General features: G+C 40.7%; 3 protein-coding genes across 4 annotated transcripts; all 3 read left to right on the top strand.

Moving 5' to 3' along the window:
• Positions 1-1,649: 1,649 nt before the first annotated feature.
• gprc5c (G protein-coupled receptor, class C, group 5, member C) lies at positions 1,650-10,336 on the top strand. The gene is made up of 5 exons (XM_020604832.1): positions 1,650-1,874; positions 3,850-4,878; positions 7,093-7,193; positions 8,182-8,313; positions 9,476-10,336. Exons 2-5 carry the CDS (start codon positions 3,891-3,893, stop codon positions 9,506-9,508), a joined length of 1,254 nt encoding a protein of 417 aa, XP_020460488.1. The 5' UTR covers positions 1,650-1,874; positions 3,850-3,890; the 3' UTR covers positions 9,509-10,336.
• A 7,372-nt stretch (positions 10,337-17,708) lies between these two features.
• oxld1 (oxidoreductase-like domain containing 1) lies at positions 17,709-19,630 on the top strand. The gene is made up of 2 exons (XM_020604685.1): positions 17,709-17,904; positions 18,594-19,630. The coding sequence occupies exons 1-2, from the start codon at positions 17,854-17,856 to the stop codon at positions 18,963-18,965; spliced, it is 423 nt and encodes a 140-aa protein (XP_020460341.1). The 5' UTR covers positions 17,709-17,853; the 3' UTR covers positions 18,966-19,630.
• A 484-nt stretch (positions 19,631-20,114) lies between these two features.
• pde6gb (phosphodiesterase 6G, cGMP-specific, rod, gamma, paralog b) lies at positions 20,115-23,606 on the top strand. Of its 2 annotated transcripts, XM_020604684.1 has the most exons (4): positions 20,115-20,181; positions 22,493-22,709; positions 23,386-23,426; positions 23,515-23,606. In XM_020604684.1, exons 2-4 carry the CDS (start codon positions 22,564-22,566, stop codon positions 23,589-23,591), a joined length of 264 nt encoding a protein of 87 aa, XP_020460340.1. In that variant the 5' UTR covers positions 20,115-20,181; positions 22,493-22,563; the 3' UTR covers positions 23,592-23,606. The 2 variants fall into 2 exon arrangements, with proteins under 2 accessions (XP_020460340.1, XP_020460339.1); XM_020604683.1 differs by lacking the exon at positions 20,115-20,181 and having other exon boundaries at positions 21,767-22,709.
• Positions 23,607-24,847: the final 1,241 nt, after the last annotated feature.

Raw genomic sequence — 24,847 nt, 5'->3', positions numbered from 1 at the left:
AAGTCCCATTTACTCTGGGCAGTGCACAGAGAACAGCTTTCAGCGGAACTATGTTATTGTTTAATTTAACTTATAAAATACTTTAGAGTTACTGGGTTAAAACAAGTGTCTTTTAAAATCTGGAACAACCGTTGTGAATCCTTTGCTGTTTCTTTGGATAAAGTCAGAACAGACGTTCCCTGTCTCAATGAGTGTGAACATGATGCATGTCGGCCTGTTGTCGTTCTGTTGACTTCATGTGCAGCGTTCACATCATTGTTCATTGTTCCGTAACACAGAACGGTCCTGTCTGTGAGCACTGACAAGAGTTTTATATAAATAACACAGGACTGGTACAGTTTCTGTTGTGTATCAGATGAGTATGTTATAACAACTGTAGATTTTGAAAAAGACAAAAAGAGGACATAAATCTGCCAGTGATGTGGACGTTCTGTGTTGCAAATCATCAAAAAGCCTGAAAACAAACTCAGTTTCTCCACTGAAATGAGCCTGTTCGGCCTTTACTGATGCACTGTCTTTGTGTTGGGTATAATTTTACATCAAAAAATGAAGGAAAATACTGCAATAGAAAGGTCAGATTTGTCCTTTCAGGGCTCCAGAATGAATGCGTTGCTACAGATCAGTCTTCTCTAATGTCTCTCTGGGGTATTGGTTCAAGGAGACAGTGAATCGCTCAATACTGAAACTCAGGAAGGAAACATGGTGGAGGTGCGGGTCAGAGTCGGACAGTGTGAAAACAGATACATCTGGAAATGGAGCACTGACAGAAACCGAGCCCTGCCAGGTTCACAGATAGAGAGAATGGAGAGCTAAACCTGGGTGGGGGTGGGGGGCAATGGCAGAATGAAAGTCCACACAGAGAAGCTGGCCACTCTGCAGAGGCCGGGGAAATGACGCAGAAAAAATCAGCTCCTGATCAACAAGTGTGAGTGGGTGTCCGCTGGAGGAACACGGCTAAGCTCTGTGGGGGGGGCTGCTCCTTCAATCACTGACCAAAACATCACACACATCAGTGTCCTCATGTAATGTCAGTCCCTTCAACCTGATGACAGCTTGCTGCATCATCATTGATGATTACGGACCACATCTTATTGGTTTCCATTTCCATTTTGCTTCCAAGGAAAATAAAGAAGATGAAAACGAAAGAAAGTTTCAGTGATCTCAATTAAAATTCAAATGTGGCTCTAGACTGGTTTCAAAACAAACCAAATCCTTAAAGAGTTGTGGACATTTAACTCCTTAAAAAGGCAAGCAACACAGGGCAACATGAGAAAGACGCATTTAAGTAGAAGTTTTGAATAAAATAAAAAATTTAAAAGCTAAAATAGAATACCACAGAATAAAACAAGTGAATTCAGTTTATGTCTTGTATGTCATTTAGTAAAGTACAGTTTACTCCAGAAAAGAGTTGTATTAAATTGTTACGTAACAGCGACAGAGTCACGATGACCGGTGGTTCAGATGAATGAAACATGTTGATGGATGTGTAGCGCTGATTTCGATACAAGTGTCTGTTGTGTTGCCACCGCCTGATGCTGCTGCAGTTACCCACTTTCACCGCCAGATGTCCCCACACGCCGCTTCTAGCGCCACCAGTCGGACTTCAGGTGTTTCGGTTCTGAGAGAGAGAGAGAGAGAGGAAGAGAGAGAGCACATCGCAGCAGCCAGGTCGCGAGGAAGAGCTCGTGAAAAGACGCGTAGACTTTTACTGTACTTCTCATTTGACGCACGCTGAGCAGGGATGAGTCTGGGGAGGTTTTCTACCGGATCCGGCGGAGATTAGAAACTTTAACTCTCCATGATTTATCAGCGCCGTTTGGAGCAGGTGAGGATCAGCAACCAGCTCCGAGGTGAAGTCTGCTGCCAGCTTCCAGGTACTTTCACAAATCAAACCCACCATAACGTACTTATGTGTTTAAACCTGGGCTAATGATCGTTTTCAGAGTTTTAAGATATATTTGATGTTTTTTTCTGTATGTTTACAAATATATTCACGCAAACATTTCAATGCAGTATATTAATATATACTAGTGTTGATGGGATGACTATAAGTACACTTGGTGCATTTTAATTGTCACTGGAATCCATGAACACACACTGAAGCATTAATCAAACACTTTTATGGTTCAGATAGCGTAAAATAAGGATCTAATGTTTAAAGCAGCCTAGTAGACATGTACATAACGACGTGTACAGGTACAGTAGCATCACTCCTTTCATGGAGTGGCCTGTTTTTTCAAATCATAGCTTTATCTGGTTAACGAAGTCAACTAGCAGGAGAGGTTGCTTTTGTACGCGCTAAATACACGACAGTGAAATGGTTACAGATGATAGACACAACAAACTCAGTCCTACCAGGGCCCCGTAAACCTTCCAGGGGCCCCAGAGCAACAATATGCTGCTGGTAACCCAACTGCGTCATGCTGCATTAGAGCATGAGGATGCAAAAGGCAAGAATACATGACAGCGTTGTTATCTGTGGTAGTTTGTGTTAAGAAATTCAACAAAATGTACCAGTATTGTTCTTGCTTGGTTATCCAGCCTTTTGCCCTTGACCTTGTTGGTTTCCATGCAGTTATCTTGTTGTCTCACATGTACAGTAAGTTGTATAAAAAGAAAATAGTCTCACCACCGTCTCCATTTAGAGGCTGTTGTGTTGTTTCAGTCACAACACATTCATTTTTATTGCCGATTAGTCTGCTGGTTATTTTTTTCATAGTCAGGATCATTTTGGAAAATAGTGGAATATGCATTTTTGCTTTTTGTTTAAAGATTCTGTATCTCATTTCTAATGGTGGTAAAAAAAAAAGAAAAGCAGCAGGTTCTCACACTGGAGAGGGTGGAAACCTCATTCTGGCTATTTTTACTTTTAAATCGACTGGACCAATTCATCATGCAGATTTAGCCTATTTTTCTATTCGTTTCTCTTTATCACAAGCCCTAACATTTCTGCTGAGGAAGATCATGTGACAGGATGGAAAGCCGAATGGGTCTTATGATGATGTTTCTCTCTTAGTTGCCCAACTTTGAATTGAATTGAAGTTTGAGGTCCCTCAGTCTAACCTGCTATGAGTCCTTGGTCTAATCTTGATCTGTTTTAGATTGTTGGTCGAGTATTTCAAATATTTCAAAGACAGACTGTTGCCTTGTTCTTTCGTTTTTTTTAATTTTATTATTATTTTGTTTGGAGTGAAAATTCACCTTGGGTTTCTACCTTGAGCATTCAGAAATTGCAGACATGCCATACAACAGTTGGTCCTTGAGCTTTCCCTAGAAACAGTTCATACACCACAGGTACGAAAACTTGAAAACGAACCTGTAGCACCCTCAAGTCTCTGTGTGATTAGAGGTCACACACTAAAGTAACAGCAAGCAGTAGTAGTTTATTAAACAGGACTGACCGTACTCAAAGTGGCACTTAGCACCATTTGTTGATTTCATATGTGTATTATTCACATTCGAAGTCTTCAGTTCTGCCCCTGTGCTTTGGTTTAACACCTTTCACCCTGTGGATTCAGATGTAGTCATGATGTACAGAAAATATTTGATCCTGTTAATGATTAACAGTCAAAGCTGGGGAAAGTCCGGAGTCTGACGCTCCTCCTCGGCGCCTGCTGAATCCAGCTCCAAATGACAGCTGACTCTCTTTTTATTACATATTTTCTGTGTAAACATCATGCAAATGTTTTGTCACAGTACCCTGACTCATACTGGTGTAACACTTCCTGGATTGGGTGTAGACTCCAGTATCCTAATCTAACACCGGTGACATACTGTGGGTAGAGTCTTTGTAAGGACCTGTTCACGTCAGGCCTGTCTCAGACTTTCTCTGTTCTTTCATCTGAGCAGGTTCTCCCAGAATCCCAGAACTCTGATCCCTGCTGGTCACAATGGCTGCCAATGTCACTCCTCAGGGTTGTGGCCCTAACCTGGACTCCCTCTATTACAACTTGTGTGACTTCAGTGCCGCGTGGGGCATTGTGCTGGAGGCCTTCGCTGCAGCCGGTGTCGTCTTCTGCTTTGTGCTCTTCATCTCGCTGCTGGCCAGCCTGCCCTTCCTGAAAGACAAGAAACGCAGGAGCTCGGTGGCGCTCCACGCCTTCTTCTTGATCTGCACTGCTGGTCTCTTCTGTCTCACCTTTGCTTTCATTGTGGGAAAGGACTTTTCCACCTGCACCTCACGGAGGTTCCTCTTTGGCGTGCTGTTTGGCGGCTGCTTCGCCTGCCTCCTGATGCAGTGTGTGAACCTGAACATCCTCGCCAGGAAGGACAGTGGACCCCGAGCTTGGGGTTTGTGTCTGGGGGCACTGGGGCTGTGGCTGGTGGAGGTGGTCATCAACACAGAATGGCTGATCATCACAATAGTGCGCCACCCACTGGGCCCGCTCAACGCCACAGCTGGAACTGGCAGAGCCATGGCTACGCCTTGCAACATCGCCAACCAGGACTTCGTCATGGCCCTGATATATGTGATGACCCTAATCCTGGCTGTGATGGTGGCAAGTCTGGCCATCATGGCAGGTAGACACAAGAAGTGGAAGTGTATGGGTGTCTGGATACTTCTGATCAGCCTGCTGTCTGTGGGAATTTGGGTGGCATGGATCGTCATGTATGTCTACGGAAACGGGAAGCACGGGGGCCCCACATGGGATGACCCCACCTTGGCCATCGCCTTGGTGGCAAATGCGTGGGTGTTTGTCATCCTCTACACCATGCCTGAAATCTGCTGTTTGACCAGCGATGATGAAATCCAGCAAGGCTACGGAGATGAGCTGTACCCGGCCCAAGGAGTCGGCTACGAGACGATCCTGAAGGAACAGAGCTCCCAGAACATATTCATGGAAAACAAAGCTTTCTCCATGGATGAGCCCAACCAAGGTATGTAGTGCACGGCCTCTCCCTCACTGACAGCATGGCTGGGTTTCATGTGTCATTTCACTGCAGTCTGACTAATAAACCTCCACTTTTTTTTTCATGAAGCAGTTTTGCTCCCGCTGTTCCCTGTAAATCTGATGTTTTCCTGAGTTGACATACTGGAAAAGTTTCCCTTTGCTTGTGAGGTAATAACTAGAGTTGAGGTTCACTGTACATATCACACATCAGTCACACAGTAACCTCCCTGACTCCTTATCACAAGTAATCAAACTCAAAGTTCATTGTCTCTGGGTTCATATTGTGCAACCCATCGTTTGTCAGGAGAGCGCCTCTAGACAGTGCACTGTACACTCCATCCTTTGTCCCTTTAAAGGCTGTTGGTATGATAAAGTACTCTGCTAATCAGAGGATAGTCAGGGTGACCTTGTACAGATAGGTGATGAGTAAAAGTTTGAAGCCCACAAAAACATCAGAACAGACCAATACGCCGCAGAATAGCCTGTGTGATCTGTGTGATGACCACACAGAATTTGAGCTGTTTCAGTGCAGAGCCGAGCAGGATGTGATGCTGCAGTAGAAAGTCCAGAACGGTGTGGTCCCAGAGTCTGCAGCCTTTCAGATGAAGGTGAGGAGGGTGTTGGCTTATCACGCTGGGAAGCTCTGTGTTTCCATTTTGAGCAGTGAAATACTGTTTGCAAACTGCTGTGTGATAAAATGCTCTGATCAGGGTTTATGACACAGAGCAGCAATAGTTCATGTCATTAACTCCTCAGTTAACGCCCTGATAAGTTAGTTATGTCCTTGCATTGTGACATACATGTAAAAAGCCAATAATAGCCATGAGCACGAGGACAGGAAGTTTGATCAAACATCTGGATACATTTCTTTCTCAACGTTTCAGCCAGGGATTCGGAGGCAGTGTGCCTTCTGGATCGTTGCTGTTAATGATTGTCTAGAATCTAACTGCATCCCTCACCACTGTATCACTTGTAAACACTCCCACTGTACCTCTGATTCCCACCAGAAACATTACACCTTTTGTTTGTATACTGTCCATGACAACTGAGGTGTGGCAGCAGTTTTATCTAGAGGAAAATATTTGGCTTTAGGTGCCACTAAGTGTGACAAAGTCCTGTGTCACCTCTATCTCTGCTGGGTGTTTGTACAGGATATGGGATGGTGCCTCATGATGTGTTTTTCCATCCGCTTCTTTTTAATGTGCATTTTCAGTTTGTGCTTAAAGAACCGAGTGGATATGCCGGAAAGTCAGAAACATCTTGAAATATGAAAAAAAAACGGTTTTTGCACATACCTGAAAGTGGTGTTTCTGAACAAATGTAGTGGAAACGTTCACAGATTTTTAAGAAAATCAAATTAATGTGCATTTCTAACTGCTGCTGTAATCTGGATATTTGGGGTTGGTTCTTAAAGATAAACAGCTGGTGGCACTAATTTTCCAGTTAGAGCCGTTAAACCACTGCAGAAGAGTAGGATGCAAAAGGTGACGTAGGTAGAAGAGCAACAGCCAAAGCTGAAATGGTAGAACTGATGGAAATACAATGTTTTTGTTTGTTCCATGTATAATCTGAGGAACGTTCATCAGTCCACACACATCTGTCTTGGTCTGTTGCTATTCTTCAATCTTTTCTTTGGGCATTTAAGTCACAGGCTTCATGTACTGTACATCATGATTATTACTTTTCTAATTCTGTTTCTATTACACTTTGTTACACTGTGCTTTTATTGAAACAAAGTTTTTCCACCTCAGCCAAGCATGATGCATTTATGCAATTTTTTTTTTTTTTTTTTTGCACTAAAAGCTGATGTATGTAAAATCAACTCAAGGTAGAAAAGTTGGAATATTAATAAAAATAAATTGGAATTCAGTGAATTAATCATGTAACTTGAGCGTCCACTGAAGTAGCAGAAGGTGAAAACAGATTTGTGTGGAGCAATGAATTTCCCTCAGGATAAATAAAGTATCTATTTATGCTGTAATGTTTGTCAAATTAACACACGAAACAGAAAGAAATGCCACATTCTGTGATGAAATGTAGCTGGAAACCCAGTTATGGTCTTGTTATGGTGATGTACTGCTGGTTTGGTGATTGTAATATAACGGTTTAAGCGACTGTGGCCCAGGAGCATTTAAAGATATCACACAGTGGGATTGTTAGAGGACAGACTAATGGTGTTTCCTCTGTATCTCCACCCCAGGACCCAAGCCCGTGTCTCCATACAGCGGCTACACCGGCCAGGTGCGCAGTTCGGTCTACCAGCCCACTGAGCTGGCTCTCATCACCAAGTCAGTGGGAAATGTGAGTATACATCCAGGTGGATTGTTTCACAGAGGTGCACATTTGAATAAGCCCTGCAATAAACAGTGTAGGGACAGCACACATGCATATCCTGTGATAAGCAACTCATCATTCAAATGAACTGCTGACACTAACCTTTGACAGCTAAGTAAAATTTAGATTCAATATAAGCAAAACATGTTTAGAGAAACAAGATGCAGTTAGTATAAGTACCTGCTCACTAAGACAGGAGTAGGATTGCTGAAGCAGCCCACACCTACAAGCTAATCGTAGAGTAGGTGTATGTGAACTCAGTAGGTGAGTCAGAGTTTGTGCCAGCAGTGATGGAGTGGAGACAATTTATCAGCCACATTTAAAACGGCACAAAAGAATTGCATGTGACAGAAAAGGTGCCTTGGCCATTACATTACATATCCAAAAAGTAAAATATATTTTTAATTGTATAAATGACATAATTTATTTTTAAAAATAAAATCTATTATTAACATTAATACAGACCATTGAGATCATTTTATACATAGTTTTTTGTTTGTTTACTTGTTTAGTTTTTTAAATCTGGTTTCTGCTACAGATACATAACCAGCTGAAGTAGCTCATTCAGGCTGTTTATCTGGTCTGACTGGACGTTTAGCAGCAGGGATGACCACTTTGGAATAATGTGTGGACACTCCTGACTGGGAATCGCATGCGTTTTCCTGTTTATTCCATTCTGGCTGTGTTACATGATTGCAGCAGTGAGAGTTGTTACTTTTTTTCAGCACAGTAGACACGGGAAGCCTTCTTGTGTTTACTTGTGTGTGACCTCAGAGACTTAGAGTCCAGGCTGCGAGTGGTAAATCTGCCACCACTTCTGCAGGGAAGACAGTAACCGTGGCTAGTGCACGGCCCAGTTCACGGCCCAGTTCACCGTAGTGTTGATGACTGATCCATTCCCCCCCCTCACCTCTTGGATGTGTTTGTCATGGCCCATGTTCTGACTTTTACGCAGCACCCTCCGGACCCTTCATATGACATGATCCTTCCTAGAGCTACTGTCCACTCAGCAGCCATCAGCCAGAGCGGCGCCCCCCCAACACACACTGAGACTGAGACTCCATACGCACAGACAAACGGAAAAAGTGTAGGTGGCACCCTGACCCCCCCCAACGCCTCCCTTCACTCTACAGTTTTCCTCTTTTCTCTTATCACTTGTTTACCTGCAGAGGCTTTTCTCGTCCTCTGCCTCTGTGCATGCCGACCTCCGGGCTCCAGGTATGAATCACGTCTTTGTCTGGATTTTTTTTTCCTGCCTTGTGGAGCCCACTCTCTCTGAGCCTTGTGTTCAACCTGCTAGCTGGTCTCAGTGTACTCTGCACTTCTTCCTTCTTTTCTCTTATTAAAAGGCAAAAAGCAGACGTTGATTTATTTCTTTGTCACCTTATTACATTAATCTTTTCTCATATTTCTCTGCACTAAACATTTGTCTTCTAAACCTTTACCTCTGAGTAGTGAACATGTACCTTTGTGGCTCTGAAAGGTTTGTAGGCCTGTGGAGGGCAGCAGCAGCCGGTTTGGATTCACATAAAGGACAAAAACATTTCTCAGACTACGGACACATAATCCACTTTTCTACTGTCAAATATATGCTCAGTATGTTTTGAACTATCATATTTTTCAGATACACAGTAGACTGTAGTTTTTGGTGTTGTAATGTATTTCATGGCTAGCTTCTGAAATCCATGTCCTGAAAGGTTTCCTTTATTGAAATACCTCCTACCACTTAGTGTGTTTCTACATGTATTCATCCATGTTTTGGTAGATAATTACTCCACTTTCAGGTATGCTGAGTATTTTTATATGTTTATATTCCCTAAATAATAAGAATTAAATGGTCTATTGTGATGACAAAATTGAGATTTTAGACATTTTGAAGCCTCATAATTTCACTTCACTGTAATTGTCACATTTGTCAAAGGCAAAGCGGTGCCTTCGGGGATTTTTAACAAAAAGTAAGGTAGTACTTTTATTCTAGTAGGGAAATTTGTGATTAATGCAGATTTTCCACAAAGGGCTGGGAACTCATAAAATGGGTGAAGGTAAATGCATGGATCAAATAGGGAATGGCTGAACAGTGTGTCTTCAGTGAATCCAACCTGACTACAGCGCCTTCCCAAACTGCAGTCTTTTCAGAGCCACTGTTCAAGTTCATATTACAACCACAGATTTTAGGTAGAGTATTCATTTAAAATCTCCTTATGTTGCAGTCTGTTCAGCAACTCTACCATCTCTCTCTTTTTCCGCAGGGGAATGGTTTACATAGGACGACTCAGTGGTGAACACTCTATGGCTCTCGACACCTCGCCACAATAGCTTCAGCTGGCATCTTTTAATTTGTGTGTTTGCTGTTATTCATGGTTCCCCAAGTTGGTTCTAAGAGGATCCCTCAACCCTGATGTGGGGCTGAATGCTGGGTCATTAATGGGAAACAGCTAAACCTTCTGTTCTACTGACTGACTTTCTATGTGCCACTGGGTTTCGCACAGTACAGAGGTCCATCTGAAAGCCAAAGCGAGAGGATGAAGCCACAGCCAAAACAAAGACCTTTGCAGTGGTGGCTGATCACTGAAGCTGGACCCAATCACACAGCAGAAGACTGACGGTGCTGATGGTGTAACTTGGTGCCGGCAGTGTCTTTGGCTCAAAGTGTGAAATGCACTACACACATCATGAACAACTGTCACTGGAGTGGCAGCCACTCACAGCATGATGACAGCACAGGCTAAGCAGCACTATCAGAAGGACTGCATTCACTTACCTTCAAAATACAATGTGTACAGAATAATTATAGGAAACTATATCATATGTTTGTATGGCTGGATTGTGAATAATGTTATTAACTACTTGTAAAATGGTATTGCTGGTGATGTCAGACTGCTAGTGTGTCCGTGGGTGTACACTGCATGGAGGCATATGTACTGTATGTTTAATACCATTTATAGCACTACTGTGTGCTATTTAATCATTTTATCTCTTTTATCTAATTGTTAATATTTAATTTTATCCAATGAAACAATTGTGAGAATAGACAGCTGAAGTCCCATCTGTGATTGTAATGCTAAACATAACTTTTCATGCTGTAGGTTTCTTTCATCATTATTAAAAACTGAACATGATGAGTTTTGTGTCTCTGTTCTTAGAGAAATACTTGACAGTAAAATGTAAGCTGAGTATTTTGTTAGCTGTCTAAAACAACATATCCCTGAATCTTAACCACGGGACCAGTGTCAAAGCCTCATGGGACTTGCAGTTCTTCACTAAATCGTTAATACACTATAGTGTGTTAATGATTTAGTGACCATTGCACATTTTGCCCAGAGGTCAATCAAAATGGCTGCTGGATGAAAGGAACTTGAACCTGGCTGCAAACAATGGTCATTTTCATTACTGATTAATCTGAACATGTCTTAAATGATTAATCATGTAGTCCTTAAACTCTTAGGGCCTTTTGTGATTAATTGTGTGTTTTGTCCTGTTAACAGTCAAAAATCAAAGACATTCAACTTACAATGAAAAAAACCAGGACAAAAGCAACAACCTCTCACATGTAAGATGCAGCGGTCAGCGAATGTTTGGCATCTTTCATTGAGAAATGACCTAAACAATGAACATTTCAGCACTAAACCTGCATAATATCTGAAGTGGTTTCATTTTGTTGTATCCTACATATCCAGTTCCCTTAATAAAATGCTGGAATAATGAAAGTGATTATGGACCAGTATTTTATCTTTAACAGGTCCAGTGTCACATGAGAGGAATAACAGTAGGCAGACTAATTCAATCACGTTCATCAACTCATGCAAATGTTTTACTAAATGTTTGTACTATTTTATAATAATTATATAATAGTATACAGGTTATTTCAGTCCCATTATCAGTTGCTGCTAACTCTTATGTAATCTGACATGGATCCCTCTGTCAGTACACCCATCAACCTTGACTCGCCTCACCCATGCTTTATTTCAAGTGGCTTGGGCTGCAGCAGTGAAGAGGATGGACTGTGATTTATAACCCATCCAACTGCTGAAGCCTGATAAGTCTCTGAGGCGCTTACACAAGGCTACATCCCAGGGCCGTTTGAGGCTCAGCAGGTCCTGCTATCACATGTGTTTTTATCAGTGATTCTGCTGAGGGTCAGAAAACATGAGGAGATAAATGGAATATGCAGCATGCTTTGTCTTTTACACCTTTTATGCCATGTGATAATGTCAGCTACAAAAGGTTTGACCCCAATGTATTGCACAGAAGGTACCAGAAAAAGGACAAATATATGTAATGTTTACAGGGTCAGAAGAGGACATGCAGCACGGCATTTTAGAACGAGCTCAGATTCCTGTTACACAGCTTGTGGTGCAGAATTCTTCAAATCTCCAAATCGGCTTGATCCTAAGTCTTCTGAGATCTGTTTTTAGGCATCATTCACATCAGACCTTCAGCACTGATCACGTCCTCATGATCAGCAACCCCAAAACAAGACAATGATTTGTGTGGTATTGTTAAAATACATTGTGTTTGTTCATTGTTATACTTAAGTTCAGACTATATTTGATGACAGATTTATATATAAATGCAGGTCATTCCACTGTGTTCACTTTACTTTTCTTGCCACTGAACTTTGCTAAATACAAAATAATCACAACAGGTAAAACTGATTTCCAAAACCTGGCCCTATTTGTAACCTAGGTAATATGCGACTCATCCAGGAACAGCAGGATTCTCCATGCAAACCTTTGGGGGAAAGTCAACACCTGTTTTTTAAGCTGATGTCCAGTAGCAGGTTGCATGCAGATGACTGCTCTCTGTTTGCCTGGGGCAAAAACAACATATAAATCTAAAATTGACACTCTGCTGGAACATATATAAAGTCCTCGGTGCAGACCAGTGACCAGCACAGTCTGTGCAAATAATGCATTTAAATCGCGGTTTCACCCTGAGCAAACAGTTTATCTTTCCAGAGATGCGGCTGCAGCTCAGGAGGTAGGACAGAATATGGTTACCACAGATTAGTGGAACGGCAGTGTCAGGAGTGTGAGAGACATCTGATTGAGTTAATTGGTATTAAAAGTCAGGGTCACAAATCTTAGTTACAGCACCGGAGTAAAAGTAGCTTGTTGTTTTTCACTATTACAATAAGCTTTGCTTTTGTTTTTCCCTGTTAGATAAATTCTGTCCTGCATAACTGGCAGCCAAACCTGAGGCCACAGCCCGAGTCAAAGCACCCCCATCTCTTTAAAATAACAACCACCACCCTCCTACCTAATGAAACGCTGCAGGCCTCACCCACACAACTCAACAACCTGCAGTCATCGATGACCTCACATCAGGGGCCCAGGTATACATTTACAGCCCTGCAACATTCTGGTTCTCTGTCCTGTTTTAAAAGGCAAAGAAAGTAAACTGAGCCTGTTGTTCATTAACAGCTTCACGTCGTGCTGCTACTATACAGAGCTACTGAACTGAGGCCAGTTTTTGAGCGTGAAGCTGTTTAGTGACTGAGGTGTTAATGTCCAGGCCCATGACTTACATCTTTACTTACCAAACAGAAACATCCAATGTATTCCTTTTCAGTTACTCAACCTTTGCAGACCTTCCTCTGACCTTGCCAACAAGCAATGATTTACCAGCAGCAGTGATTAAATGCCCATTAGGTTAGAGGAGTCACTCAAGCCTAAATTTTCCCTTCCATGCTCAATTAGGAATTACAGTACATTAAAGGTTCATGTTAAATTAGTTTGCCTGCAAAATAATGCAGCCAAACTTTGTCTAAATCTGGATTTGGAGTAGCAGCCCTGCCGTAGCCCCTGTATGTCATAGCTAACGTGCAGCACAGAGTCTTGAAGTTGCTAATTTTTCAGTTATTGTCATGGTTTCAATAACAAACAGGTTCAGGTGAACACCCATGGACAAGACAAACAACTATGGTGATTACACTCAGGAAACAAGTCCTGTGATTGGTTGCCCATCCGTCCACTCCAGCACACACCTGCTCAGAAAAGAAAATGGTGACCATTCATTCTGCATTACACATCTCATCTCAGAGTCATTTTCTATTGGAGGACAGTCTCATTTTGGCTTGTGATGTCTTCATTACAGAGGTGTCTGAGCTGCAGTACCTAAGACCACTGGACTGGATGTTTTCTCAGTAGCTCTTGTAGCTTTTCCTGGAACAGCTCCCTGCTCATTTGTGCTTAATTAGACTCTTCCTCTGATGCTCCCTTGTTTGCCTTGTTACTGACACGTCCTCTGAGGGAAAAGCCTGGGTTGTATCATGATCATTAAAATTATTAGCTGCTGTGAGGATGTAACTATATCATTAAACCTGCACTTTCTTTGTATTATGAAGAGCAGATGTCAGACTGGTTTGTGCCCAAAGAAAATTCAACCTTCTTTTACCAACACTCATAATTATTCTATGTTCAGTACTTTTTACCTGTGTTCCTGTGTTTCTGATATTGTTCATTATTTCTTAATGTATTCAAACTAAAATTTGAATTTTTCTCTCTCAATCAGACACAAAGGATACTACTTTCAAAGCAAAAGGTAATTTGACTTTTTCTGGATAAGCTCATCCATTCTCCTGTTTCAGCCTCCTGACACATACAGTACTAACTTGTATCTGTCCATTCTGTCAGCTGCCATTGGAGGTGTCATTGACTTGTCATTTTGGGGCAGAGGCATGGCTGCTGTAAATGAACAGTGTGGCCTTTGTACACTCAGGACAAAGCTGGTGCTGTGAGTCAGCCAGGAAGACCTTGAGGAGGGACACCTGAGCACCGAAGCACCCCCCTGCTTCGCATTTTAACCCAGGCAGCTGGACTCTGAGTTCATCTTTGCAGAATGACAGAAGCAGCTTAGTTATCAGAGAGGTTACTGTTGGTGCAGTTCAGCACATAAAGTGCTTTTGGCAAGGCAGAAAAAACTTTGTTGCCACTTTCCCCTGTTTTAAAGGGAAGTTGTTTGACTGGACTGTTGACACAGCTGCAGCTAGAAAACTCTGTGTAGGCACTGTTGTAGTATCAGAGGTGCATTAAATGAGCCCAGATAATCTGCACAGCCCTCTGCTAAACCCTCCATTAGTAGAAATTACTTATTCTGCCTCTGATTTGAAGTCAGACACTACAGATTCAGCTATTAGCATGTTACTATTCTTATTTTAGATTGATGCATTTCTGAAGTTCTTTATTCAATCTTTTTTTGGGTTACATTCCAGGAAAATCTTTCCCATATACTGTGAGCATAGTGGGACAGCAAAGTGTTGCGATTGTACAACAAGTTGGCAGAAATACTGCCGGTCCTTTTGTGCGCACAGGGTTTCATTGGGATTATCGGTGATGGAGCTATTACCTCACATCCCGCAGAATGCCTGCAGCCAGAGCACAGTTGTGTGTTGTGTATGTTGGAGCAAAGCAGTGACATTTTCATATCAAGTATCCTGTTGAAGATGTACAGTCTTAGTGCCACTAATGCTATCAAAGTCTACAAATTGCTGTTAATGTGAAATTGAACTTTGAACTGAGCTCAGTTTGGAAACACCAACAGCAAACATTTGAGAATTTGGAGCCATAAAATAAGGGAATGTGCCTTTATTTCTGACTTCATGCAATGCTACATAACTGCACACAGTACACTATAAAACTGCTGGTAAAACCGCACTGTCTCTGTGCAAACAGCCACAAAGTAAAATAAGGCTGAAATGAATTCCTCCAGGAATTCCCTAAGAATCCACAGGAGCCTTCGGGCTGCACTTTAGGAACAACTGGGTCATGTGAAACTAGCATCAAACAGAAATAGTTCCCTCCCTTGGGCTTCTGTTGTTAAAGTATTTGTGTATGTGTCTGACTTAATCTAGCTCTCCCCAGTCCACAGCGTAGGGCCCTTCTGGAAATGTCTGCTGGAGTTAAAGTAGGGCTCCAGGATTTCCACAGGAAAAGGTGTTCTGAGAAACCTGATCCAGCAGTGGGGCTGTGGGGGGACTGCTGTGAGGAGAGGCGAGTGGCAGCCTTGGAGAAAATGGACCCCTCCTCAGTGTTCACATACCTGACATAGTTAGGAGAGTCTCTGAGCTGACAGGCTGATGCCAAACACTGCCAGAGCACCTCAGCCATGACCTAATCTAATCACATCTTATGAGACTGGAACTCTTTTTGCTCTAATGTGAAACATTTACATTTTATATAATACTTATGCCAGTGATGGTACAAGTCACTTTATGTTCAGTACATAGAGTCAGAGGTAAAGGGGGTATTTTGATCCTTTGCTTAAGTAAAAGTAGTAGTGTAAAAATACTCCATTACAAATAAATGTCTTCCATGAAAATATTTAAACTGCACTTATAAATATTTCTATTTTAAAATAAATGTATCAAATAAAGCACACGTCACCAGTGTCATTAGTACAGAGAATAACCACCTGAGCTCTACAGAGCTTCTAAACATCTTTCTGCTTAATGTTTGGTCTTGTGGCCCCAGTGTTACTGTTCTGTTTCAGTGTGACCATCTCATCAAAATGGCTACAATCAATATTTTTTATAACAACAATGGATCAAGTGATGAGGTGAAAACAGTCACTGTGAAACATTGCACTATACAGCTCAGCAGCAGCACATTTTTATGTTTTATTTATCTATCTATCTATTTAATGCTGTTTGTACATGTGACTTTTTACAATTTTTTTAGCTTTAATTTGTAATTATTTTGTCTTTGCACCTACTGTACGTACTGTATTGTTCTGCATTTGTCAGTATGAGTTGTGTTTCTCTGTATGTGTGTCATGTCTGTGGAAATGGCCTGAACCTCAACACGCCTTAACCACATATACTGATATTATGATGGAACTCCATGAATGAAGCAAAATCTATTATATACTTCTTTGCATTTAGAATGAAATCTGAGCCCTCGGGCACTCTGCACGATAACAAAAACCTCTGTGGAATGGAACCTACAATGCCAAGAGTGACTCATTAAGGCTTCATTCTACTCTCTGTGTACATATAAACCGTGTATAGTTTGTTACCATTCAGAGATTATTTGCTTTTGATCTGTTCATTCAGATGGATAACAAATGGCAAGCCTTTTAACTTTGTGTTGCATAAATGTTTCTCTGAAGTGTAACTTCAACTGAGGGAGAACCTGTCCTTGGGATAAAGTCCCACAGTGAGCAGGGCCTCTAGTGGGATAACATGCCCCACCACACACCTGGTATCTCATGCCAGGCTGAACAGCTGCTGTGTTTCCAAATTACGTTTCCATGGATGTGGCTTGCAAACACTGATGTCTGTAGGGATCTCAGACTCACACTCTTCCATATTACTGTACTACAAACACACAGGCATCTCTTCATGCACCAGAGAATGGGTCAACTATTGTTGCTGTTTGTTCATAGTGCTTATTCTGCATTGTTTGCACTTTCTGTTGCTTGTAAATACTGCTTATTTTTGTTATATTACACAGCCTTATGCTGGTTTACTGTTTGCACATTGAGAGCCGAGGTACCAGAGTCAAATTCCTCGTGTGTCCAACACACCTGGCCAATAAAGTAGATTCTGAGATTGTTAAGAAAGTGGCAGTAGGGTACTAGGTATGGCATCACTGAGCCACAATCACAAAAGAAATACTACAACAAAAAAAGTGCACATATAATTCATCATAATTCAGGTCGGTGAACATGCCTTGAGAAGAAAGTATTTTGAGCCTTTAATAGCAGCTCTGCTTATATTATGTAAACTAAATATCACTCCAACTTTAAATACAGGCGTACATTTTCCTATACCAGAGTTGGGACCAAGTTATTGTTACTGTAGTTATTAGTTCAATTTTTTTTTAAATGTAACCAATAACGAATAAGCCTACCATTTTAGTTGTAAACATACTCCTATTAAGTCACATCACAGTATTCAATAGAAGTTGTTTAGTCCCAGCAGCTGATGAGCTGGCCCTGACTAGGCACATGCAGTCTCTCAGGCGCAAACTGCATAGTCCAGGACAATTAGCTAGGTCTGTTATGTGGTACATGGCAACAAAACAAAATATACATGAACCTAAGCTTCAGTGACTTCTACTGACTGCAAACAAAAACTTACTATCAAATTATATTTACCTATTATAGCACAAATAAGCTGTGTTGTTGTATGAGTATGTATATGTTATACATAATATTGTATAACATATATATAAAAATTATGTTGAGGATGAGGACTATATACATACATACATATATATATATATATATATACAGTATATATATGTATATAGTCCTCATCATAATTTATAGCTTCATGTGGTACAACCTTTATTGCAGGATTACTACCGTTATATTTCTACTGGATCCCTGGAAATACAGATGAAATGAAATACCGACATCTGCTGGAATAAGATTGTAAATGTAACCTGTTTCTTGTGGCCCGCCCATTTTTAAGCTTTCCATTGGTTTAAAATTAGAAGAGTGGCTTTTGATTGGTCACTTTATTTTCTGTCTGTCACTCAATGCGTTTGTTTACTACTGACCACAAGGATCGTATTTCAGGAAAAAGAAGTAATGCAACTAGCTTGCAAGGCAGCTAAATGTGTTAATATAACCCTTGAAAGAGATTTACATTATAAGACCAGTTTTCTTACTGTCTCCGACGATGCTGTGTTTGGGTGTAAATGCGGCGAGGTCGTCGGTATCGTTACAAAAGGTTGGTAGCAGCTAACTATAGTGAAGCTACTAAGCTAGCATACGTTGTTTTTGACAAGTTGGCTTTAACTTAATCATTTCCTCTTTTTTTGCATCTGTTGCCGTGTTGTTTTTACGAATTTCGCCGAGTATGGGCTTCAAATTAATTTCTAAGAGTGATGCTTACTGTAGCTTAGTTTAGCTTTTCATGTTATTAACGTTAACATTTTTAAAATCTAATTTGCAATGTCGCGTGTCAACATTTAGCCGGTGCTGTTTTTGTTTTAGCTTACCATAAATAAAAATTCATCAGTGTCTAAAATCTGTGCCAATTTGTGTTTCTGAACGTTGTCCTCATCCTGTACCGTATCTTCTTCCCCAGTGTTCCTTAAGTACAAATTCCAAGTTTACACAGAACAAGCTGCCCAGATTTCTTATTTCTGTAGTGTGCTGTCTTCTCTACCATCAGCTGAAAAGAAAATGTCAGAACATGAGAACACGAACATGAATTTTGATCATTAAAGGCGCATTTAAATTTACGAAAATGGAACTCGCTCTCTGGTTTTCAAATTAGATGATTTATATCAGAGAACTGAATCTCGGAGCTTTGGGTGGTTAATTGTTATTTTGTGACATTTTATACTGTATATTATAAAGTTTTAATTCTACTCTCGTTTTGGCTGACCACAGTATTATTCTGTTGTCTTCCAGCTGTGCATCCTATCCCTGCTGTACCTGAGACATGGTTTCCATGCCTGCTATCAGCTGTCTAGGAGAAGAGGGGGACACATCGGGACCTTTCGCTGCCTGTCTACTGGACCCGGCTCCCCTCCTCCCACTACATTAACTGACTCCTCTGAGTGCACTGAACCACAACCCAGTCACACTACCTCAGCCTGGTCTCCTGACCAGGGTCCACCGCCTGCTCCCACCCACTTCTGTGTGTGGATCGAATATGCAGAGCAGCTGCTGGCATACTATCATGATGGAGGTGAACACTCGCTCGCCGCTATTGAGGAGAATGTCCCTGATGAGAACCTTAAAACCTACCTGATGTTGGAGATTAGACTCTTGAAAAAGTGACTGATGTATTTACTGCCAGTGGCCCTGACCACAGAATTATGGGAATTCTTATGTTAAACTGTAAGCACATTATAACACACTCCAGTCACCGATTTAATCTCCACATTGTCCCTTTCTCCTGTGGGTCGCACAGTTTACATATGAAGAAAATGGAAAATGCTGAGATATGGGGACTACAGCAAGAAACAGGAGCAGTCAAACCATAAGACCGGTTGAAAACAAACCAACAGTTTATCAGATTAGCTCAGCAACTTTATTTGAAGGTACAGCTTAATCAAGTTGGATTGCATGTGGCACTAAATCGGTGGCATGCTCTTTTAACATGAGAATTCTCTTTATTATTACTCTATTCTAGTGATCTGGCAAATTCATCAATTGTCATGTTCTTATAGTTATAAAATGTATTTGCACATTTTTCATTTTGATCAGTTTGTTTGAAGGTGGAACTAAAAGCATATTTTTGTGTTTAATGATCATTTGTTTTACAGTATTTAACAGTATATTTAAATTATCTATTTGAAATTGTTAAGTGTTGCTGATTAAATTTATGTTCTTTTTGAGCAGACTCAACCAGCTTTGATAAGTTTGCAGGAACGGCCACTAGAGGGTGCTAGATACACATAAAACTATCTGTTCATGAGAATAAAATATTTTGACTGATCCTTTTAATTTGTTTATTTCATCATGATGCATTTCTTGAGTTCCTTTTCAGGAATGGTTTGGAATGTTGTCACTGTGTTTACTTTGGGAATAGTTTTCAGACAACACCAAAGCTTTTAGTATATTCAAGAAGTAGCTGTGATCAGTTAAAGGTTGCACTAACTGAAATGATATGCTAACCATTTCTAAATGTAAAGTTTGACATTTTAAAAGTGTAAAATTTAAATTTACAATGAATCTAGATGAAATTTTGATGCATGATTGAAGGGTTCTACTTGCAGGCCAGATTACAGTAGCTGTTCTGGAGCTTTAAAGTGCTCTGAAATGCAATTCCACAACTGGCAACTTCATCTGCTATTACATCCACCTGAGTTATTTAATAAATAGCCTTCATTAGCGGTACAGTGATTGTTTTCTGTTATGTGGGGTGTAGCTGTGTCCAGTGTAACCTCTGACCATCACTACAGGGAACTAGAATGACCATGAAGGTGGGACTTCTGCAAAAAGGAGCATTGAAGGGTTTTGCCTGAGACAGCTGCATAACAGATTTCAAAGGGTGAGTTTCAGGAAGCTTCCTGGTATTATCTCACGTACTTTTGTCTCTGGTTTGATTTACATTGCTTTAGAATTTTATGTGCGTTACAATAGTGTACAGTGCACTGGTGGAAATATTTTTAAACTATGGTTTTGCTACTTTAACTTAAGTAAATTATCTGAGTACTTCTTATGCCAGTAGTACAGTATATGATTCTCTGCATATTTCAAACAAAATGAACAGTTTACATCATTAGTTTCATCACAAAAACTATCAAACTGTGTAATACTTGACAACAGAAGAGGTACATTATAAGTTTTCAAGTTGCAGATTTTTTGGAAACCCATATACAGTAGCTGTATACAATGTTATTGTAAGCTACATAATGACAAAGTGTACGTCACATGTGAAGTGCTGACATTAGAGCAGGGAGGTGGTGCGTTCATAATCATCTGTGGGGCTCAGAATATAAGAAGGGCCCTCACAGCCAGCCAAGCAAGAACTCCACTCATCTGCTCGAGACCAGTGCTGCTCTCACACCCACGCACCCTTCACCCAGGCAGCCGGTGAGTAGACCCACTGTCCTAATGGGATAGTTAGGCTCTAACATGGTGGTGATGGTGGTGATGGTGGTGGCGGTATTCTTCCTGTCTGTTGTCGAGCCTCATGGGACTTGGTGGATATCAGGGATAATGTTACTGTATCACTATTTTTTGAGCTGAAATGACAAGTTGAACTGAAAAGATGGAAATATAAAAAAATTAATTTTGTTCTTAAATGAAGGTCATATGAAAAGGAGATATAGATCTTAAAAGAACATTGAGTTTCAAATAAAGGTAAAATAAAACAGGGATTTTCAAAAGAATTGAAAGCATTAATAGCATTTTGCTACACTTTCCTTTGAAGTTTTAGCTGATCATAATGAGATTAAACATGAGAATAAATCACCACTTCATATCTTGTACACAGTGAGAACATAGACAGTTTGAGTCCCTTGACCTCCATTAGGCCTTAAGCAATAGTGCCATAAAGACAGACAGAATTAAATTGTAACAGATTCAGTTTAATTCATTGACACTAGATGACATTTTTTGGAAAATAAAAATGATGCAGTGAGTCAATGACATGGCTTTTGGTTTACTTATTCATTAGATGGTTTGTTCTCCTTTGTACCATTGTGGAACATTTACAGTATCAGGCAGGTCTGCTGTAGATGGTTTTCTGGAAGAAGAGTCTCAGTCCAGCCTGCTAAATAAGTCTGCATTTGAATTCTATTTTTCAGTACTAATGCCTGATACCCAAGTTTCTGTACCAGTATGAAAACAATAAAGATGCCTTTTCAGTATCTTACTTGAGAACACAAGTATAGTTTTCCATTTAACTAAAAGATCCAAAGTCCTTGAATAGTGTTGTCTAAAGACAAACAGTTAAATAAAATAATAATAATAAATGAAAAGAGAAATTAAACAAGAAAAATCGAACAAGCATTTGAGGCATGTCTTGGTACATCATGTATTTTGGATGCATTTTGGTTGGTACCAGAAGGTTTTTAGGTTTGACACCTAGTCTTATATATTAAGCTCAAGAATGCAGCTTACAGTCAATATAGAACTTATAACTTTTTATTTCAGCATCTTCATCTTCATCTTCAATCAAGTAAAACAACAGTTAGAAAAAATACATATAGTATGTATAGCATATACATATGTGAACTTTTGTCAAGCTCTGTTTTGATTTGCTACTGTACACTCTAGCTATACAATATTCTTTGAATGAATTAAGTTATATGATAGCTAAATCTTGCACATCGGTTCTGCTATCAAAGCACTATAACCACATTAATGGTTAAGACCTGCTCAGACTGTCATTCTCACTGGGCAGATTGATTCCTGAGACCCTCAGTGTTTGCTCAGCAGATCTGCTGTGCTGCCCTTGCTCTAACAAGATCACGTGTGGACGTCCGACTTGAAACAGAGAGGGGGAGTACTTATTCTTGAGCCAGGGATTATGGGAAATTGGGTCATCCACACAGAGCAGGCTGCACAGTAGTTTGTCTCAGACAATCAGTCATTAGGAAATATGAGTGTATTGTGACTGACCTGGGGCTGGTTGGATCAGTAAGAGGTTTAAAACTTGTAATGCCAGGCAGAGGTGACAGAAGATGTTCACTCAGTGTCAATGAAATTAATCATTAAACAGAGTATCCTAGATAACACCCTGCTGCATGTAAGTGAGATTAACAGATAATAAACTGGTGAAAGCGACCCATCTGGTTTTTGAAATGATACATTGACTTGGATGAATTATCTGACTCCTTTCTTGTTCCCACAAGACAAAGATATCACCCGGCAACTCATCTTCATAGAGGTGTGTCAAACAGCCTGCACATCATAGCTGCTCAAAATGAACCTTGAGCCGCCCAAAGCTGAGATCAAGTCGGCCACCCGTGTCAGTGGAGGCCCTGCCACGCCACGCAAAGGCCCACCCAAGTTCAAGCAGAGGCAGACCCGTCAGTTCAAGAGCAAGCCTCCAAAGAAAGGAGTCCAGGGGTAACTTAAATGATAAGATAAGATAAAACCTTATTAATCCCACAATGGGGGAATTCCTGTGCCCCAGCAGCAACAAAGGAAAAAACAAGCACCAAACAACAACACACACCACAAAAACTATGAAGACAAATCAACTATAACCAAGTAAAGAGATAAAAAAAAATATTGCATGTATGCATATTTCCAGTGCATTACCATTGAAATATATGAGCATAAACACATTCAGTTAACTATTTCACAGTCCCCTTATAACTACACCTTATGTATCACTACAATGATGCATTATACAGTCCCCACAGCTGTGGGGAGAAACGATCTACGATAGCGCTCCTTCCTGTACTGAAGATGTAACAGTCTTGTGCTAAAGGAGCTCCTCAGAGCCTCCACAATGTGGTGCAGGGGTTGGGAGGGATTATGCATGATGGATGTTAATTTTACCAACATCCTCCTATCTGCGACTTCCTTGATGGAATCCAGAGGGCAGCCCAGGACAGAGCCAACTCTCTTACTCTCTTAACCATGTGTTAAGTTTCTTCCTGTCTTTGTCCGTGCTACCTCCTGCCCAGCACACCACAGCGTAGAGGACTACAGGCCACCACAGTATGCACAGTTTTTCTTTAAAGTGCTGGAAATAATTGCAAGTTATTGTGTGTAATTGGTTTGTTTTGCTTTGCAGCTTTGGTGATGATATCCCTGGAATGGAGGGCTTAGGCACAGGTGAGTTCAGGTATTAAAACGGCCCTCATAGCAGTTTCTATAATCTGCCGGTTCCTGAGGAACCTCACATCTCCGTCTTGCTTTTCAGACATCACTGTCATTTGTCCCTGGGAGGCCTTCAGTCACCTGGAGCTGCATGAGCTGGCCCAGTATGGCATCATCTGAATCTTCCTGCATCATCCTGCAATCCTCTGAGGATTACAAGCCATGTTCACGCACTGCAGACCATCTGCCTCAGGCTCCCTCTCCCAGCTTTCAGTGGAGCTATTCCAGACAAACAACCAGAGTGAACTGTACGAAATACAAAAAAATGGAAAATGAAAAAAATTACAAAAAAAACCCCAACAACTTTGTCCTCTTATGCTGGAATCCTCTTCTGATTCTGAAGCTCATGCACAACATCTGCTTCTGTTTAGGATCTATTGTTTTGATTCTCATGATTTCATTAAATCTGCCCTGTTATGTTTCTCTTCTCTAGCTCTGCTACGGTTTTCTCCTTTCCTCTTCTTTTCTTTTCTTCTCCTGGAGAAAACATGAAACTTATTCAAGCAAGGCAGCCTAAAATTGAGTTAAAGTGACAAACCTGAGAAGTGGGCGGGTTCTCATTTCATGTGCTTCAGTGCAGTTATCTATTATCTATCTATTATAATTGCAATTATCATCAGGTATAACTCGTTTCCTTCTGTTTTGACCTTTAACCGAACTCGTCTTCATCTGGATATATAGATTTTGCTCACCATTTTATTTATTGATATTTCTCTAAAGTTTCTACCATCATAGTATGTGGAAATCTTCTTGTTTCATACATTTAAGTATATACAGTACTTAAGGATAAAGTCTTGAAAAACATGACCTTTGACCTTATTTTTAATAGTAAAAATTAAGAAAGAATTCACTTTATATCCATTTCAGAATAAATGTCCAGGAAACAGAATTCCTTCCTGGCAATGCACCAATATGTGATTTGGCAGGGTAGTAATGTTCATCATTTGCCCACTTTGTCAGCTAATCTTAGCCATATAGACAAATATCCATACTTGTGTTTGCCTGTGTATCTTCCTTGTGTTAATATTAATTTATGTGAAAATACTGTATGTCCTTCATGTTCTCTGCATGTTTATGCCCCGTGTGTTTATATTTGTGTTTTAAACCTCATTAATTTAGCACTAGTTTATTGTTTTTGTGTAGAATAAGACATTTTACATTTTCCTCGTTGTCTTTCATCTTCCATCCATTGTTCAGTGTTCTTCTTTCATACCACTGTTAATCGAGAAGAGTGGTGGTTGAGTTGGTGAGTTCTTTCCTCAAATGAATGATGTTTCCAATGGCTGCATTGTTGTAGTGAAAGGTAGCAGACGGATGAGTGGGCTTGTTTCAGTACAGGCCCAGATCTGAAGAGACGTGTGATGGAGCATTGCCCT

The sequence above is a fragment of the Monopterus albus genome, unplaced genomic scaffold (assembly GCF_001952655.1).
Source record: "Monopterus albus unplaced genomic scaffold, M_albus_1.0 scaffold67.1, whole genome shotgun sequence".
In the NCBI taxonomy this organism is placed as follows: Eukaryota; Metazoa; Chordata; class Actinopteri; order Synbranchiformes; family Synbranchidae; genus Monopterus; species Monopterus albus.
This window is presented reverse-complemented; position numbering and strand designations above follow the sequence as displayed.